This window comes from Xenopus laevis, chromosome 6L (assembly GCF_017654675.1).
Source record: "Xenopus laevis strain J_2021 chromosome 6L, Xenopus_laevis_v10.1, whole genome shotgun sequence".
NCBI classification, from domain to species: Eukaryota; Metazoa; Chordata; class Amphibia; order Anura; family Pipidae; genus Xenopus; species Xenopus laevis.
This window is the reverse complement of record NC_054381.1, coordinates 115,511,443-115,529,758: the sequence shown is the minus strand read 5'-3', so window position 1 is coordinate 115,529,758 and position 18,316 is coordinate 115,511,443. Positions and strand designations below refer to the sequence as shown.

The following is an 18,316-nucleotide window of genomic DNA, read 5'->3' as shown; positions in this document are numbered from 1 at the left end:
AATTCAAACCAGGTGAATCCCCTACAAAAGCATCCACTGACACCATAAATTATAACTCCAATTGTAAACTGATAAACAGATATTCTAATTGACAACAATTTTAGAATACTACCGGCCCTAGGAGGAAGAGATGCCTAATACAGTATTTCTCCAGGCTTTCATCTGGGTGCAACTAGACTGATATAAATTCAGAGTAGTCCCAGACAGATATAGCCATATAGATATAGGTTAATACTTATCCAGCAGATACCAAATTGGGGGTCAGGGGAGCAGGACTGGAGGACAGAATCACTCCACACACATCAGCAACGACAGCTACATCAGGAGCTACATCATCAAGAAGCAACCCAAATAAAAGTCACCTAAACTAATAATAAAACAATTTCCATAGTCAATACAAATGTTAACTTACATATAATTGAGTTAGTCACTGGCATATAAAAAATTATGCATTCTTATTGATGCTTATTGATGCAAGCCCACAACTTAATTATATTAGAAAGTGACATTCTTTAGTTAATTTGCTTTGAATCAACACATAAACTATACCCCCAAAATAAAAACTTAAAAAGGAACTATCACAAACATGAAAATTTAATATAAGCTTCGGCATACTGAAATAAGAAACTTTCTACATACAATCAATTAAAAACTCTGTACCGTTTCTGAAATAATCAAGTTTAACTTCACTATTCCTCTCTCAGCATCTGTTTCCAGGCCTGGACTGAGAATTAAAATAGGCCCTGGCATTTCAGGTACACAGAGGCCCAATCAGCCAATACAGGGGCCCAAACAGCCCCCACCAGCCCACTAAATACTCACTTTCTATGGCACCTTATAGCAGCCCCTCTAGCATTTGTCAGAACCCACAGATTGCCAGTCCGGGCCTGTCTGTTTCCCCTCATTCTCTCTTCATTCAGGAGTTGGGTGTCAGATGAATGATCCAATATATGTTATAGGGGGTCTCCTTAAGATGTATTAGAGATCACTCTTTTAAACCAGAAATCCTGTCTCTCTACATACAGGATTTGTGCAAAAGGTTTGTACTGGAATCAGTTACTTGAGTGAGCTTTATATATTGGATCATTCATCTGACACCTAACTGCTGCATGAAGATAGAATGAAGAGAAACAGATACTGAGAGAGGAATAGTGAATATAAACTTGATTATTTCAGAAACAATGCAGAATTTTTAATTGAATGTATTTAGAAAGTTTCTTACTTCTGCGTGAGGAAGCTTATTAAATTTAAATTTTTGCCATAGTTCCCCTTTAAACAACATATCTTGCCTTGAACCACCATTTTGTGATGGTCTGTATTCTGCCTCAGAGATCAGCTGACCAGAAATACTGCAGCTCTAACTGTAACAGGAAGAAGTGTGGAAACAAAAGACAACATTATTTTTGACTCATGTGACCTAACATGTATGGTTTGTTTTTGTGCAACGTGAATCCTAGTATTATTATTATTAAAATGGTTTATTTACATGAAGCAGGATTTTACATATGAGCTGTTTTATTCAATATATTTTTAACAGAGACCTACATTGTTCTGTGGGTATATTTTCCATAATTTCAAACAATAGCCACATATATAGGCAGTATGTAAAATTGTATGTGTTATGTAATATGTTGCTACCTAAATGCATAACAGCTAATATCTTTATGTGTTAATTGAGAGATTTATTTTTATAATTAATTTATGTTTTAAGGTGTTAATTGCCATCTATGGATGTTAATGGACATCTATGGATGTAGAGGTGTGGGATCTGTTATCTGGAAACCTGTTATCTAGAAAACTCCAAATTACTGAAAGGCTGTCTCCTATAGACTCAATGTTATCCAAATAATCCAAAATTTTAATAATAAAACATAACCTTGTAATTAATCCAAACTAAGATATAATTAATCCTTATTGTAAGCAAACTCAGCCTAATGGGTTTAATTACATTTTACATGATTTTCTAGTAGATTTTCTTTGGTATGAAGATCCAAATTATGGAAAGGTCCATTATCTGGAAAACCCCAGGTCCCAAGCATTCAGGATTACAGGTCCCACAGCTATAGTTGATGCCCAATCATCCAATATATACCTGAATCACAGCATAAATCCTTGGACTCTAATATGAATTGTTGATGGAAAAGTCTGCATAATTTATTAATATAGAACCACATACATCGGAGCAGGGAATTTCTATACAAATCTCATTAGTCCACGTATGTATGGTAACAAAGTCCAGTATTTTGCACACATAATGTTTTCTCAACTCCTTATCAGTATAGGTATAGTAGTAAAGGTCTCTGTTTTCTACACAGTAGTGTCAAAAATTAAGGGAATGTACTTATTGTCTGCTGATTGAAAACAACAATAGATAATAAGTTGTTACTGTAATAATATTAAAGCCGATTTACACTGCTAGTCCAAAGTTCCTCCATAACAGATAAACTTTCAAAGCTCCCTGATATCTCTGTAAGTTGCTAGGCCCCTGTGTAAACATGAGACCACAGTGTTTCCATAGTGGGAATCATGTTAAAACAGAAGATAAAAGAAGTTCTCATTTAGGGCAACAGCAGGGCTTCTAAGGCTTATGTCACACATAGTTTTTCTCTGCTGGTATATCTCAGCTGACAAAGAAATGCCAGTCACTTCTCAGCACAAAAATTCACACTTAGGCATTTTTAGAACAAAAACTGTCTCTTGCATGCCTGCCATGGTAAAAAACAGCCTATAAGCCTATACGTTTTAAGTTATTTTTACCCTTACGGTGCTCTAGACAATGTGCAGCCGCTATGCTAAGTAAATGTTCCCTAGCACATTTAAATTTAGAACTGTGCTTATAAACTTATTTATTGAGCTGATTTACAGCCAATCCAAATTTAGACCTCAAGGCAAGAGCATATAAACAAATGAATACCAGTTTTTTATATGGCTGTCCATATAATCCATAATTTTACAATGTTATCTGTATCCCAGACTATGTCAGTCATCAGAAATAACCTTACAGTTACATCATATTTAGCATACATTCAGATTCATAATCATAATATATTGCAATGTGGCACAAAAGTGGCTGCATTAGTCAGTATTTCAGATTTTTTGTTCTGTTATGATTGTTTTAGATAACATTTTGAGAACAGTCCCCATTTGACACAGAAAAGAGTAATGTAATGTACCTCACTGCTCACCTTAGATGTTCTCTATCTCTAATACATCGTTGGTGTCAGTGATGGTGTTTAAAGGAGAAGGAAAGCTACGGAGGCATTTTATTGCCAATAGATTGGCTGCAATAGTGCAAGCTAGAATGCTATATTTATTCTGTAGAATATTTTACCATACCTGAGTAAAAAGCTCTAGAAACTCTCTGTTTGTTTAGAATAGGAGCTGCAGTATTAATGTGGTGTTACATCACTTCCTGCCTGAGTCTCTCCCTGCTCTGGGCTCAGATTACAGTAGAGAAGGGAGGGGTGGGGGGAGAGGAGCAAACTGAGCATGCTCTTGCCCAGGGCAATGAGGTTTAAACTGAGGGCAGGAAGTCTGATACAGAAGCCCATGAGTACACAATAGAAGGAAAGAAATGCAGTGTTTCTTTTGACAGGGGACTCAGAGCAACATTACTTTGGGGGTTTACTGGTATATTTAGATGGACCTTTCTGATAAGGCTTACTTAGTTTTAACCTTTCCTTCTCCTTTAAGTGAAGGCCTTGAGAGGAACCCTAATTGATACTCAATTTTGAATGGTCCTGTAGCCGTGGTTGACAAGTGATCAGCAAAGTTACAAATATAAGTCAGTCAGGCTTCCAGTGCCTGTTAAGATCAGTCTCTCTGGTGGCTGACGCCTGGGTAGAAGATAGGCGTTATTAGTCACTCAACATAAAGAGAATCTTAGCTAAAAGGCTTCCATAAGTTTATCAAGTTTCTTAAAAATAGCAGCAGCTATTGGCTAAAGTCCCATAGCAGAATTGATTGTTCAAGTTTCTAAGTGCAACAAAGACAGTGTTCCTTCTAATTTCTCTTTGACCATTTGTGCAAAATGATCTTTTGTGGACAAAGGTGTACATTTCTGCTGGCCAGGGTATTACATTTCCCACGTTATCTGCACCAGGATCTGTCTAGTGAGAAATCTGTATTGCATGAAAACATATGGTATATTTTTCAGCAATATGCATCTATCATTAAACAGGGCACAGTACATAGTGGCGTTACCATTCACTTTGAATGTGAAGGGGGAGATTTCTAGCATTATGCTCCCTTCCACCAGAGTGAGAAAATCCTGAGCGATAAAACACTAGAAACTCGTCCTATGTGCCATTATACTAAATTGATTTACACCCTTTTATTCCGAAGACAGGGTAAGACTGGGCCGGCGGGACACTGGGAAAAAACCCAGCCATCATGGGCCCTGCTGGCCCAGATCTGCTCCCAACTGCCTGGCGATTTCTTCCCACCCTGTCTAATAGAAGACATTCACAGGTACGCGCTGTGTGGGGTGGAGGCAGGTTTGCAGGCGGCTGCCGAAGAGGGACCCTGAAATTGGTGGGGGGGATCAGGTTCCTGTAGCGGGTGCATTCGGGCCCCAATTTGGCAGCTCCAATGGGCCCGACCCCCCCCCAATCCGACACTGCCCGAAGACCCCTCTCAAGGGCTCCAAGTTAAACTGCTACACTTATTAGTGCTGCACACTATTAAGTGTAATCGTGCTGTTGACTTTGGGAAGAAGAACAGCAACACTACGCCAAAAGTAATTTAATTATGTTTATAATGGTCTTTAGTTGCACTTTAATAATATGGTAAACCAGAGTTTTTCTAATTTTTTCGCCATTGGTCCCCCTATGCAGTTATTATTAATGTTTATAAAACACCAGTAAATTCTTCAGTGCTATACAATAAAAGGGTGTATGAATCAAACACACAAATTAAGACCAGTATAGGCAGTAAAGAGGGCCTTACTAATTGAAGTTTACAATTTAAAAGTATAAGGAGGTACTAGACACAGAATGCTCATTTATGAACACAGCCCTAGGTGCAGTCCTGCTAAAAAAGATGCAAATGTTGCACATGTTGACGGCATTCATTTAAGGTACTTGAATCTAAGCACTCTCCTTGCTTCTGTGCTAAGTGCAATTGTCTTTCTGATGTTGAGGAAACTCTAGCACTACCACCACTCTGATCGTGGTGGTAATTCCATGGATACCTCATGGATTCTATAGCTAGGTACAACATACTAGCTGCAAAACTATCAAACTTATGCTTTTTTGACTTAACGCAATTTGCATCTATCTGGCTTTCAAACACATGCAGGCACAACGGGACTTATATTAGCTACTGTTGGGCTGGGTTTAAAAAATTGCCACATGGTGTGAAATAACTGTATTTGGCTCCCTGTACTGGCATAAGTAAATTTCTCTAATAACAAGGCTCGAAATACATACAATATTCTTAGAGTCACCCTGCAAAGTAATTCACAAAAATCCAATATACTGTATTGGCATTAATTAGTCATGATCTGTCCTGTTTCTATGGGCGTCTTTTTTGTCATGGAGACATTTATGTTGCAGAGACTTTTTTTGTAGCAAAATATATTAGAGTCTATGGGCGACTTTTTTTGTTGTGGCTACAATTTTGTTGCAGCAACAAAAATGTTGCTGCAACAAAATTGTAGCCACAACAAAAAAAAAACGACTTTTTGGTATCAAACGAAATTAGAGTATATGGATGTTTTTTTTTTCGTGGCAACCTTTTTCTGCTTTTGGGCTACCAGTCTTTTTTTTCCCCTTTCTTTCATGCCTTGTTGCCATGTTTTGTTTTGTGTCAAAATTTGCAAACCAGTGTCAAAATTTGCCAAAATGCATTGGAGATAAAGGGAAGCCAAAATCACTTGCATTTTTGCTCAGTATACTGCTACACACATGCCCTACAATGTTAGAGAACCTTCTATCCACTCTGCTACAACTGACTTTTCAATAGAAAAAAAGGCTTCCATGTTGCCAATTTCTTAAAAAAGTCTGTGATTGTTGACATTACCTCTGGTCAATTAGGTTTCTACTATTACACTTAGTTACTGTTTAACCAAAAACTGCCATCTACATTTATTACTAGCTTACAAACACAGGCACAACTAATAGATTCGACAACCAACAGATAATATCTGGGTGCTCAAATCCCAATTGCTCAATTTTCATTGCTTAATGTGGAAGGAAAGGGGAGGAAAACATGATACACAATTTTTTTGTCTAGCACGCAACCTTTTCGCTGTGCGCAAAACTGCTTGCATGGTGAATTTGTGGCTTTGTTTCGTGGTAAAACCATACATGGTGAAAAAATGTGTTAATCACTGGCATTAATCTAATATATAATAGTTTTGGGACCCCCCACAATGTTAAAACCTCTGCACTAAACAATAGTTTGCTTTAAGGTTTGTTTTGGATGCTGTGCTACTAATCCTTACCTTTTATAAAATGATTTCCCTACTTCTTATTCTGCTGAACTTTTATATTTCATTGTGTACAGAATGCTACTGGTAAATTATCTTGGTAAGATGGGACGCCAGACTCCCCTGAAGGGGGCTGCAGTGTTTTCTGCTGGATGGGAAGTTTTTGAGTCTGCTATAACTCTAGAGAAGCCCATTAACTGGATGCTATTCAATTATTATTTAACAACTTGTCTTCAGGCTTCGATTGTCAGGTAAGTGTGTACTGTAGTACAAAAGCTCATGCAATATGTGTTAGTTTTATATTTCATTGTGTACAGAATGCTACTGGTAAATTATCTTGGTAAGATGGGACGCCAGACTCCCCTGAAGGGGGCTGCAGTGTTTCCTGCTGGATGGGAAGTTTTTGAGTCTGCTATAACTCTAGAAGCCCATTAACTGGATGATATTCAATTATTATTTAACAACTTTTCTTCAGGATTCGATTGTCAGGTAAGTGTGTATACTGTAGTACAAAAGCTCATGCAATATGTGTTAGCTACACTTAATGATAGATGAAAACATATATGGAGTTACTTGAACATAGGCTAAATGACATAAAAACTGACCTCAGAAATTGCCTTTATGCGCATTTTTATTCTGAGACTGCAGCTGTGCTCAGGCAGAAAACAGTGGTGATCAAAAGGCTGCATCCTTCTTTTCATATACAGCTATATGGCAAACCTTGAGCAAACAGCATGGTGATAGGGGAACCATTGCTCAGAAATTCAGAAGCAAGTGTTTTTCACCAGGGGTCTGCTATATGGATAGTGGTATATATTGTATTCCGATGTTTTTCACCTGGGCACAGCATTAGTTAAAACCTAGTTAGTTTAAAGGGCCAGTATACTTCCAATTTTAACAAAAGTTCAATGAATGGTGAGTGTGTGCTGAACATACCTTATGCTTCTTGTTTAATCACATAAAATCTTGTTTTTTGTGTTTCTTGCACAGAAACAGGGCTAAGACCAAACTTAAAAATCCCATTCTACTTCCAGTTCTCACATGCATCAAAACATCTCCAGTCCACTAAGAAGCCCTGTATATAAGGAGCTGCTCCTCATCTTAAAGCCTAAGTAGGGCTGCATTAGGGGGAAGGGGTTGGTTTATATAGAGGACTTCTCAGTGGCCCGAAGAGGAAGTTGGAATATATTTTACTTTTAGTATTTGTCCTGTATAGTGCAAGTCATAACAAAATTCATAGAAATGTCTTCATTAAAACAATAGGATTAAAGTAACTTCAGCATAAGCCCTATTCATTAATCTGACAGGGGTGAAGTTTTCTATGATTTAATCAAAGGTTAGAAATCTGGTTTTACCCATAGAATTTTGAGTGATTTAGGGCCATGGCATTTTAAACAACCAAAGAGAACTTTTGAGGACAGAAAATCCATCCCTACCTGTTACTTCTTTCCTTTGAAAAATAATGCTCTGCTATGGCTATAATTGATGCAAGGGGAAATGCTGACGGTTACATTCTCAAGTAGCAGTGTACACAGTCGGAAGAGTTCATGGTTCTGCAAGACCCAAACTCAGTATTATATTGGTTACTAGTAGGTTTGAAAGTTACCCACATACAAAAACATTAAAATAAATTGGTTAGAGTGCTCTTATGCAATTTATATTCTTTTTTTTTACTTTTGGTTTCATGATATTTGCAGTTTTGCAGTCCTCTGTAGTTCTGTCAGCATTAAGATGGTACAGTAAAATATACAAAGTAGCTGATGAGATAAAAGTCTTGTGATGCTTCTCCACTCAGTTCTGTCGCTCTTTAGAGCGGCTTTTTGCCAAGATAGAACAGCAGGGGTTTCTCATTTTGCACATTTAAGATATCACATAAAGGGAAAATGAAAAAAAAATGGAAATTTGCAGAAGTGCTCAGAAGAGCACTCTGAACATTTTTATAATGCATTTAAGTATTGGGTATTAAAATAGAAAATGTTTAATTGTAAAAACTATTTTCTATTTTGTAGACATCGGCATGTTTTGGAGAAACAATTTGATATTGATCACATTCTAAGGGTGAGTTGGTTGCTATGAAAAATTATCTTATAACATTTACATTTTAAAAAGTGGAACACATTGCTGATCTGTCCCAGCTCCATCCACAGGAGCTGTCCCAGACACACACAGGTGGTCCCCAAATTACACCCACTTTCTGGTAATTCCTGCCATTTTCCAGTCTGTGATTTTAGGATGTGCTCTCTGAATCGGGTGGTAGGTATTTTGTGGTAAAAATGCACACTCAGGCCACAAGACATCTATTTAAACATACTTTTCCAGAGATCAGCGTTTTGGAAAACATTTGGGTGAAGGTGCAAAGTGGAAAAAATTGTGTAAATTGAAAAGGCAAAGAACAACACCCTTTGAGGGACAGAACTGTTCTTCGAAGTGAGCACAGTGAAGTTGTCTAATACCAAGTCAGGTGATGTTGTGATGGCAGATATTGTCCTGGATGATTTCTTGGAAGGGCATATTATATTTCACAGTTGCTACTGGACCAGGCCAGGTTAACTGAAAGCCAGCACCACCAGTGCAGTGTGTGAGAAAACAGGTGTGCGGTGGACCAAACATAATATCCTGGGTTACATTAATCTTAAAGGGATTCTGCCATGTTTTTTTTCACTCAATGTATCAGTTAATATCACTCATCCAGCAGAATCCTGCATTGAAATCCGTTTTTCAAAAGAGCAAACCGATTTTTTAATATTTAATTTTTAAATGTGTGGGTACACATGTTCTTAATTTCCCATGTGCCCTCAGCAACGTGAGGGGTAAACTTCAAATACTCTTTACTGCTGCATTGCAATTGGTGTGATATCACCCCTCCCTTTACCCCCCCCCAGCAGCTGCTCAACAGAACAATGGAAAGGTAACAAGAAAACACCTACCTAGTGGTGGATATGAAAATAGCACTCAGTAGTAAAACACATGACCACTACTCCTTTAGTTACATTAATAGAAGAAACAATAGCTGTCCAACTTCTGTGCTACAGAGGACTGGATTTTTTCTCAGCCATGTTGTGGAGGGCCAATAAAGGAAGCCAGTGTTGACTATTTCTTTTTTTAAACCACTTTCACTTTAAACTACACCCATGTTACCACAAAAACTTTTAAAATCATGTCCACGTTAATGCTGGTAGCACACCAAAAAAACAAATGGTTGGTGCTTGCAGCAGGGATATCACTCATCACTCATGTGAAATATGTAAGTCATATTTAAACATACCCTTAAATCCATATGATTCTTCCTTTCCTGTGGATAATACAGAAACCCCAGCACATAATTTCCAAATGTTAACACACATAGTTCATAAGCCCAGAGCAAACATCTTTAAAATGTAAACGGGATATCTCCCTGACCAGAAAAAATTGTGGTTTAGTAAATAACCCCCTAGGTGTGTGTATATGCATAGGAGCGCTGTGGGTCATTTGGAGGGATTGAACTGGATGGGTTTTTTTATCCCACACTTTGTAACTAACAATTTTAGTTTTCCGCCTGTGAGGGAACACCTAATGAATGCCACTACTAACCTAAAGCAATATGGCAGCAATATGTTACATTCAGCCAAGTAACCTTCTGCTCCACACATCATCATCATTATTATTAAATGTACGTCCGCACACACACAGTTCACCTCACCTTTATAATATGCTGAGAATCAAGCATCCTATTCTGCGCAGGCATCTTCCCTGCTCTGCCCCCTTCAGGGCTATACATTTCTACGACTACAGAAAATCTCACCAGTCTTTCCTCAAAATCTGATTATTTTTCCCACTCTTTCTGACTTTTTAATTAGGAGCCTACTTACCATTATTTACTTCAAAGTCTCCCTATTCTTCCCTGCACAGTATAATTATTTTATTCCACACTTACTATTCTATTGTGCATACATGTTCTATTATGCAAAGTTTCATTTAAAGCATATTATTGCTTGTTGATTTTTTTGGGATAATTTTGGTTTCACAGGCTAAATCAATTCGAGAATTTGACACACGGTTTACCTCTGTGATGTTTGGATACCCCACAAATGATCACTATTATAAGGATGCATGCCCATGCCATAGGGTGAAGTCAGTAGAGATACCAATGTTATGTCTAAATGCAATGGATGACGTTTTCTCTCCTGGACATGGTAAGTAGATACATTTCAAACTATATAGGTACAGTTCATATGATTTGTCTGCATTGTCTGAAATAATGTCAAACATGCGTAATTTTACTAAAAGCAATCCAACTATATTAAATTGGAGCATTACATCACCTATAATAAATTGGAGAATTAAATATTAACATTCAGAGACAAGAATCAGAGATATCTGGACAAATATTCTCCTTTGACTTGTGTTCAATTTTTCTCAGATATTTAGGAATCCATATCCCAGTACTGTACATCCTACACAGTTGTATAAACAGAATCATATTACATTTTTGGAGTAAGTACAGGCAGTCATAAGAAATTACTACTTGGCCTTGAACAGAATAATTTATGAAACTCAGCAGAGATCTTGGGTTTGAATAAATCAAAGCCTTATCAATATTCAGTTGAAAACCCTGCAGTGGCTGTCAGTATTTCAGAAGCCAACACTCTTCTCATTTCTCATTAAAAACTCAGTACTTCAAATACTGCTCATAAAAAAGACTTCTGTTTAAAAAGGGCCTTATAACACCATTAATGGGCAAATCTGACTCTGGAATGGGCTCACATATGCAACAGGACCTCAACGTTCACCAATCATGTTGGAGAGAAAGGATTTGAAAGGGTAATAGTGCTTAGCACTGCTGCTACCATATTTAAAACAATTGTGTTTGACTGCTCAGAGTAGTTGAATACATTTTGATGAAATGGCACAGGTCACGTCTTTGATAAATGGATACGTTTTGTAAAAACTTTCTGACCAGTGTCGGACATGAGGGCCCACTGATACCTGGGCCCACCGGGAGTTTTCCTGGTATCCCGGTGGGCCCAGGTATCAGTGGGCCCTCATGCTGCTAAACATTAGGCCTATTTCATGGCTATTCCCTATTCCATTGAGAACAAAGAGGCTAAATAGATGGAATAATAGATTATAGTATTATAGGGTGTAATGAAAAGAGACTATAGAGGTTGAGTGAGGAGAGGAAGAATAATAGTACTGAGGGTGGGCCCCTGGTCTAAGGTTTTCTGGTGGGCCCTTGACATCCCAGTCCGGCACTGTTTCTGACAGTCATAAATGATGAATATATCCAGCTGTTGGGATTAATTCTGTATTCCCCAGTTCAATAAAAAAAACTCCCAGTATACTAATGCGATGTAACAGGTCTTGCTTTATGTTATCATTTGGCGTTTTTGTACTAAAATCTGTATCTATCCATCCTCATCCCATGCCTACAGGCTATGCTGCAGTTATCTAGCTGCAGTTATGCCTGTAAAAAGTGGAGTGAAGCATTACCAGTGATGTTGCCTAGAGCAACCAATCAGCAATTATATTTCAATAGTTAGAAAACAAAGGCAAATATCTGATTGGTTGCTACGAGCAACATCACCGGTAAGGTTTCACTTCACTTTTTACAGAGCATGATAAATAGTGATGTTGCCCATTGCAACCAACCAGCAATTATATTTGAACAGTCATCTTCATGTTAGAAAACAAAAGAAGGGTCTGCAAATATGTTGCCTACTGGCAAATGTCAGTTGCAACAGTTCTTAAAACAATGCATAGTGTTGACAACCTGGAGTGGGCTGACAACCAATCAGCAGTAGTCTTTTGTGTATATGTTGTAGAACTCTGTCAGCTGATTAAAATTAGCATCTGAGATGCTTTGTTCAAAAATCACAGGATCAGTAATGATGTTTAACCCTTTCCCTGCCAGCCGTTTTGTCCTAGATGCGAACATCTACTGCCAAGCAGTTTTTAGACATTTTGTACTCTTTCACTTTAAGGGCCTTTCCTGGGGTGGTCTTTTAGTTTACCCAGTAAAACAATATAATGTTTTTTACAGGACAACCTGAACTTTCAAAATATGCAAGAATTTTGGTGTAATTCTACTTCTGTAAAAAATATAGACTTCTAAGTGTCTAATAAAATGAAAAAAATCATGTTTCACAAAGAACAATCACATATATCAGAAACATCAATTATTTTATGTACGAGAACACAGCCGATTTGGTAAGGTCTATGTCTCCTGAATGCGGCAATACCAAATATATATAGTTTTATGGAGACTTCTCACTTGTATAGATCAAAATCTCTAAGCAGTACACTACCAAATTTCCAAAGCACCGCTCCCCAAACGGCATACTTCTGATTTTAAGGCCAAATATTCCACTACTAATAGGTTTACCCTAGAAAACTACCCATTATTAGAAAGAACAGATTCTGGTGAATCAAAAATGGGTAAATATATCTTTGTACGCCAAACTAGCAAGTTGCAATTTTTTCCTAAATTTATAATGTTTTATAGAAATGTGTGAATTTTTTGAAAAATTACCTCAAAGCTTCCACTCTACAGCATCATATCTCCCACACTCCCAGGTATCAATGTAAAACACCCCAAATATGAAAGCCTGGGGTCCACTGAACAGTTTGATGCCCAATATGTATAGGTTTACCTAAACATGTGGTATATGGGGGCCCTAAAATGTAGACACCCAATTTGAGCTATCAGTTCTGTAATTCCAGATACTGCAAAATCAACACATTTACATTGTTTTTGGGGGGGGCAAAGTTACAAAAAAGTACGTTCACCACAGACAACCATATATTTTCGGAAAGTACACATTCCCACGAATCTAAATTGGGTATGCATGTCTTTCTACTCCAAAGCACCAAGCTGCAAACCATTCCTAAATTTGGTGATTTTGATGACATTTCCAAAAATCACCTCAAAATTTCCACCCTGCAGCATTGTATGTCCCACATACTATTGAGTATCAAGATAAATCACCCCAAATATGAAAGCCTGGGGTCCTCTGAACAGTTTGATGCCCAAAATGTATAGGTGTACCTAAGACCCCCGTATGGTCTGTCATTTCAGGTGCTACAAAATCAACACATTTACATAGTTTTGGGGGGGGGGAAAGGTAGAAAAAAGTAAGTTCACCCAATAAAACCATATATTTTCGGAAAGTACACATTCTCCTGAATCCAAATTGGGTATGCATGTCTTTGTATTCCAAAGTAACAAGCCGCAAGCCTTTCCTAAATTTGACAATAAAAGCAATGGTTTTTATATTTCTAAAAATCACCTAAAAATATTGCATTTGGCCATATTTATCTCACCCAATTTCTTACATACAATTGTAAAACACCATAAATATTGATGGCAGGGTCTACTGAACAGTTTGATGCCCAATATGCATAGACATACTAAGGCAGCTGGGCATGTGCGGACCCGAAATAAAAATAGTGCATATGAGTTTTCTCCGCTGCCGATTCTCCTTCTGTGAACATAGACCCTTGACTTCATATTATGTGCCTCAAGACCCTCCTAACAGCAAAGACCCTCCAAAACCATATATTTTTGGAAAGTACACATTCTGACGATTCGAACAAAGATAACAACGTCTTTCTACACCAAACTACCAAACTGCAAAGCTTTTCTAAACGTAGAGGTTTTTACAACATGTCTGAAAATCGCCTAAAAATGTTGCAGTTTGTCGCATTTATCGCACACAATGTTTTACATACAAAGAAAAATCACTCTAATTATGGACATCAGAGGTCTAATGAATAGTTTGATGCCCAATATGCATAGATTTACCAAAGTATGTGGTGTGTAGGGATTCCAAATGAAAAACGTGCATATGAATTTTTACGCTAGCCAACTAAGCTGCAGAAAAGAGAGCCCCAACTGTGCGTTATGTGCCGTAAAACCCCCAAACTGTAAAAAGACCCCCAGAAAACCATATATTTTTGGAAAGCACATATTCTGGCGGATCAAACTAAGTAAAATCTATCTTTCTATACCAAAGCACCAAACAGCAAAACTATAGTAAAGATACATAAGGAACAATAATGCAGGGATAAAATTGCAATAAAAGCACAAAAATTGCATAAATTAATGCAATAACAAAATAATTGTTCCGACAGCATAATTATTGGCCAAAATCGATTATCCAATAGTCATGCTGCTAAAATAACAAGTTTTTAGGCAAAAAAACCCCCAAAAGATAACAGTACAATGAATACGTAAAAAAAAAACCAAACACCTGTTTGTGAGTTTTTGTGTATAAATGTTTGTGCACTAATAAAAGTTGTCTGAGTGTGCAAATACATGTAAATAAAAAAGGGACCAAATGTGCTAAAATATAAAAATACCAATCTTTATTAAAATATGTGTCTAAGTGTATAAATGTACTGTAAGTATGGGTAAGTGCAGGTAAGCATGTAAAAAAACGTGCACTTACCGTTTTTGGAGCAAGAGGATCGCTGTCATCTCTGGAGGAGTCCTGGCAGCGTGTCTGCAGAGTTGTTGCGCAGCAGGAAGTGTGTGGGCGGCTCTGCAGGCAGGAAGCAAGTCAGTGTAGTAGCAGACGCTCCATGCGATGCGATGCGTCTGCTACATTGAAGTTGGATCTGCGACAATCGAGTCGCAGATCTGACTTGACAGCCCCCCAGCCTTGTTGCCTAGGGGTCTGTCTCCTCTCCCCACTCTCTGCGGAGGCGGCAAAAGCCGCCGAAGAAGAGAGTAAGCTCAGCTGCTAAAGAACGTACCATGTACGTTCTTGGCAGCCTTAGTATTTGCCTGCCAAGCACGTACGCTGTACGTGCTTGGCAGGCAAAGGGTTAATACATAAATTTAAACTAATGAATCCAGAAGAATAGGGGTACATACACAATATTGGGCCAAGCACAATACCAAAGACCTTATTGTACTGAAATAGGAAGAATCACTTGATACTACCCTGCACGGTTCTACACAGAGAAATAAAACTGAGAAGGGAGGCGCCATGTGATGATTCCTCTTTCTGTTGCTTTTGTTGCTGTTCTACCTATCTCTATCCTTGCAACAAGTTACAGCGGTCTTGATATTCGCAGTGTAAAAACTTCTACTATCATGAATTTTAAAAAAAAAAGTGCACTTGAGTACTGTAAGCAATTTTATATTAAGTTACTGTATATGTAGGGTATTTGGTTTATTTTAACACCCCATTTGATATATGTTAATAGTTAAATAGTTACTTGGATAAGTTGGTTTAATTAAAGACCAAAGTCCATCAAGTTCAACCCCCTTCAGTGCACATATATCAACACACTTATAGGGCCTATCTAAGTAGGTACTGTATGTACATTGTCACAGCATTAGTGTTATATTAATCAGGGATCAGCTGATTAACAGAAAAGTAGATACATGTCTGTCAAAAGATGTTTAAATCATGTATTTCCACTTCTGGTTTTTATTTTTTAGCAATTCCAGTGGAGACCGCCAAACAAAACCCAAATGTTGCATTGGTGCTTACATCTTACGGAGGTCATATTGGTTTCCTTGAAGGCATTTGGCCAAGAAAGCAAACTTACATGGACAGAATTTTCAAGCAGTTTGTACAGGCTATCTTTGAGCATGGCAATGAAATTAATAGCATGTAGCACACGTGAATAGTGCGTTTTTATGAGGATCATCAGTATGTATTGGAAGGTTCTGAATTCAGCAAATGCACAAGGTGATCCTCCTATTGCTAATGAATTGTCATGAAATACAAGGCCTCTACAGAAGCACTGGAACAATGAGTAATAGCAAGCAAATACGCCAGCACGCTAGATCTAAACATCTGGTATTTAAACACTTGCAAATAAATGTACTGTTTTGTAGCAAAAACTTGCATACAGGAATGTTAGCATTTTATATTTTTCTTTTGTTACCAAGAATGACCTTAAATGAAATATAGCTCTACATATACTGAATTGCACTTAACCAAAACCGTTATATATACAGGCAAACATTCCTCAGGGTTTTAATATAAGCCAGCTGTTCTGCCTAGAATTGCAAGCGTTACAAATGACAGTTTGAAGGATTGACACATCCTGATTGTTTAACAGTAATGCATGCTCATGAAGGCATTGAACAAGGCAAAAAAAAATATATACAGGAATGAAGACTGTAAAGCGTCACAAAGTCATCAGAAAAGTCTGACTTAAAGCATGGATTATAGCAGTGTTATAATGATTCCTAGAAATACATACTTTGGGCCGGATTCAATTCAGCGAGAAAAAGGTGTATCACATGAAAAGTCATGGATGAGATTCAATTTGACATGCAATTCAAGTCCCGAAGAGCTGAAGATACAAAGTCAGAAAAAAATTGGCATAAAATGGGATAAAACATATAACACTATATGGGAAAAAACTGGATTTGAATTTGGAGAAAAAACTCAAATTGAATCTGGTCCATAAGTTTTAAACCATGAGATAGCCTTTTCTCACTGAATCTGGCCCAATATCTACAATAGATAATTAATTTTTTTGTTGAACTAAACCATGTTTCTTTTCAATATTTATTTTTTAACTGCAGCTGATTATAGAATTCATTATAAAGATATTTTTTTGTTTATTCTATTTAAATAAACTATTTAATTCTAAACCAATGTCTTGTTATTCTTGTCATTTTCAACAATCACTGGGGGGGGGGTATTCACTTATCTATACACCATGCAAGTGTTCCTTGCTGGGGATTCTTCCTGCAAGCACCATGAAGTGATCCTCCTCTTGCTGCTTCTGTTATCTTCACAGGGGTACTCATGCACAGTTGAGTGGAAAGCCGAACTTTAACAAAAAAAGGCCAACTTTTTCACTCTACTGCGCATGCAACAGCCCTGGGATTTTGAAGAAAGAAGTGTAAGAAGAGGATTGTTCCGTGTTACTCACTGAGAAGCACCCCGAACTGTGGCAGGAGCATTGGCCTGGGGTATCAGACATATGATTGCAATCACTTGGGAGTGTCTAAATGTTGGCACTCTCAAGCGATTGCGACTTTCCATCACTTAACTTAATTCCAACAGTTTTCATTTTAGTAGTAGCACACAGGAGTTGAGAAAGTTTTTTTTTTTGGTTTTATAAGGGTGGCCCCTTGCAAAACTAGCACTCATATTTTGGGGGTATACAAGCAGGCCCAGACTGGCAATCTGTGGGTTCTGGCAACTGCCAGAGGGGCTGCTATAAGGTCCCATTGAAAGTCAGTATTTAGTGGGCTGGTGGGGGCTGTTTGGACCTCTATGTGGGCTGACTGGGCCTCTGTATACCTTAAATGCGAGGGCCTAATTTAATTCTCAGTCCGGACCTGAATACAAGTGATGCTGAGACATTCCTGACGTTCCATGTGTCTATTGTTATACGTACATTCTTACACCACTTGAAAGGCAGAAAAGCAATTTATATGTCCCTGTCCTAATTGCTGCAACAGATAGATGGAAACTGCAAAACTGGGTGTCCACTCGTATCCCTAGACTTTTTAGAGTGGAGGGAATGTGTGTTTAGTAACCATACGAAGTTGGAAGATGGTTGTCTAAATTGACAAATGACAGCATCAGACCCAGCATTATCTAGGGCTCAACACATTGTCATATTGGACCATACAGACCATGGAAAGCCAGAAAACTCTATGGATTCCACAGTTTAGCAACTAGGAGTGTAAAAACAAAAAGAATGGACATTGTCGCCAAATTAGCAGCACGTTTGTTTTTTAAAGGGCACTGACACAATTCCTATAGATAGCGTGTGTGAGTATCTTGTTAAAGGGATACTGTCATGAAAAAACATGTTTTTTCCAAAACACGTCAGTTAATAGTGCTGCTCCAGCAGAATTCTGCACTGAAATCCATTTCTCACAAGAGCAAAGAGATTTTTTTATATTCAATCATGTGACTTGTGCTC

At 37.8% G+C, this 18,316-nt stretch overlaps 1 protein-coding gene across 1 annotated transcript in view; it reads left to right on the top strand.

Moving 5' to 3' along the window:
• abhd3.L (abhydrolase domain containing 3 L homeolog) overlaps positions 1-16,911 on the top strand; it is a 32,641-nt gene extending 15,730 nt beyond the window's left edge. The window contains exons 6-9 of the mRNA XM_018267939.2: positions 6,508-6,681; positions 8,440-8,488; positions 10,437-10,602; positions 15,858-16,911. Of these exons, the coding sequence (XP_018123428.1) occupies positions 6,508-6,681; positions 8,440-8,488; positions 10,437-10,602; positions 15,858-16,036 (568 nt within the window). The 3' untranslated portion in view covers positions 16,037-16,911. The remainder of the gene's footprint in view (positions 1-6,507; positions 6,682-8,439; positions 8,489-10,436; positions 10,603-15,857) is intronic.
• Positions 16,912-18,316: the final 1,405 nt, after the last annotated feature.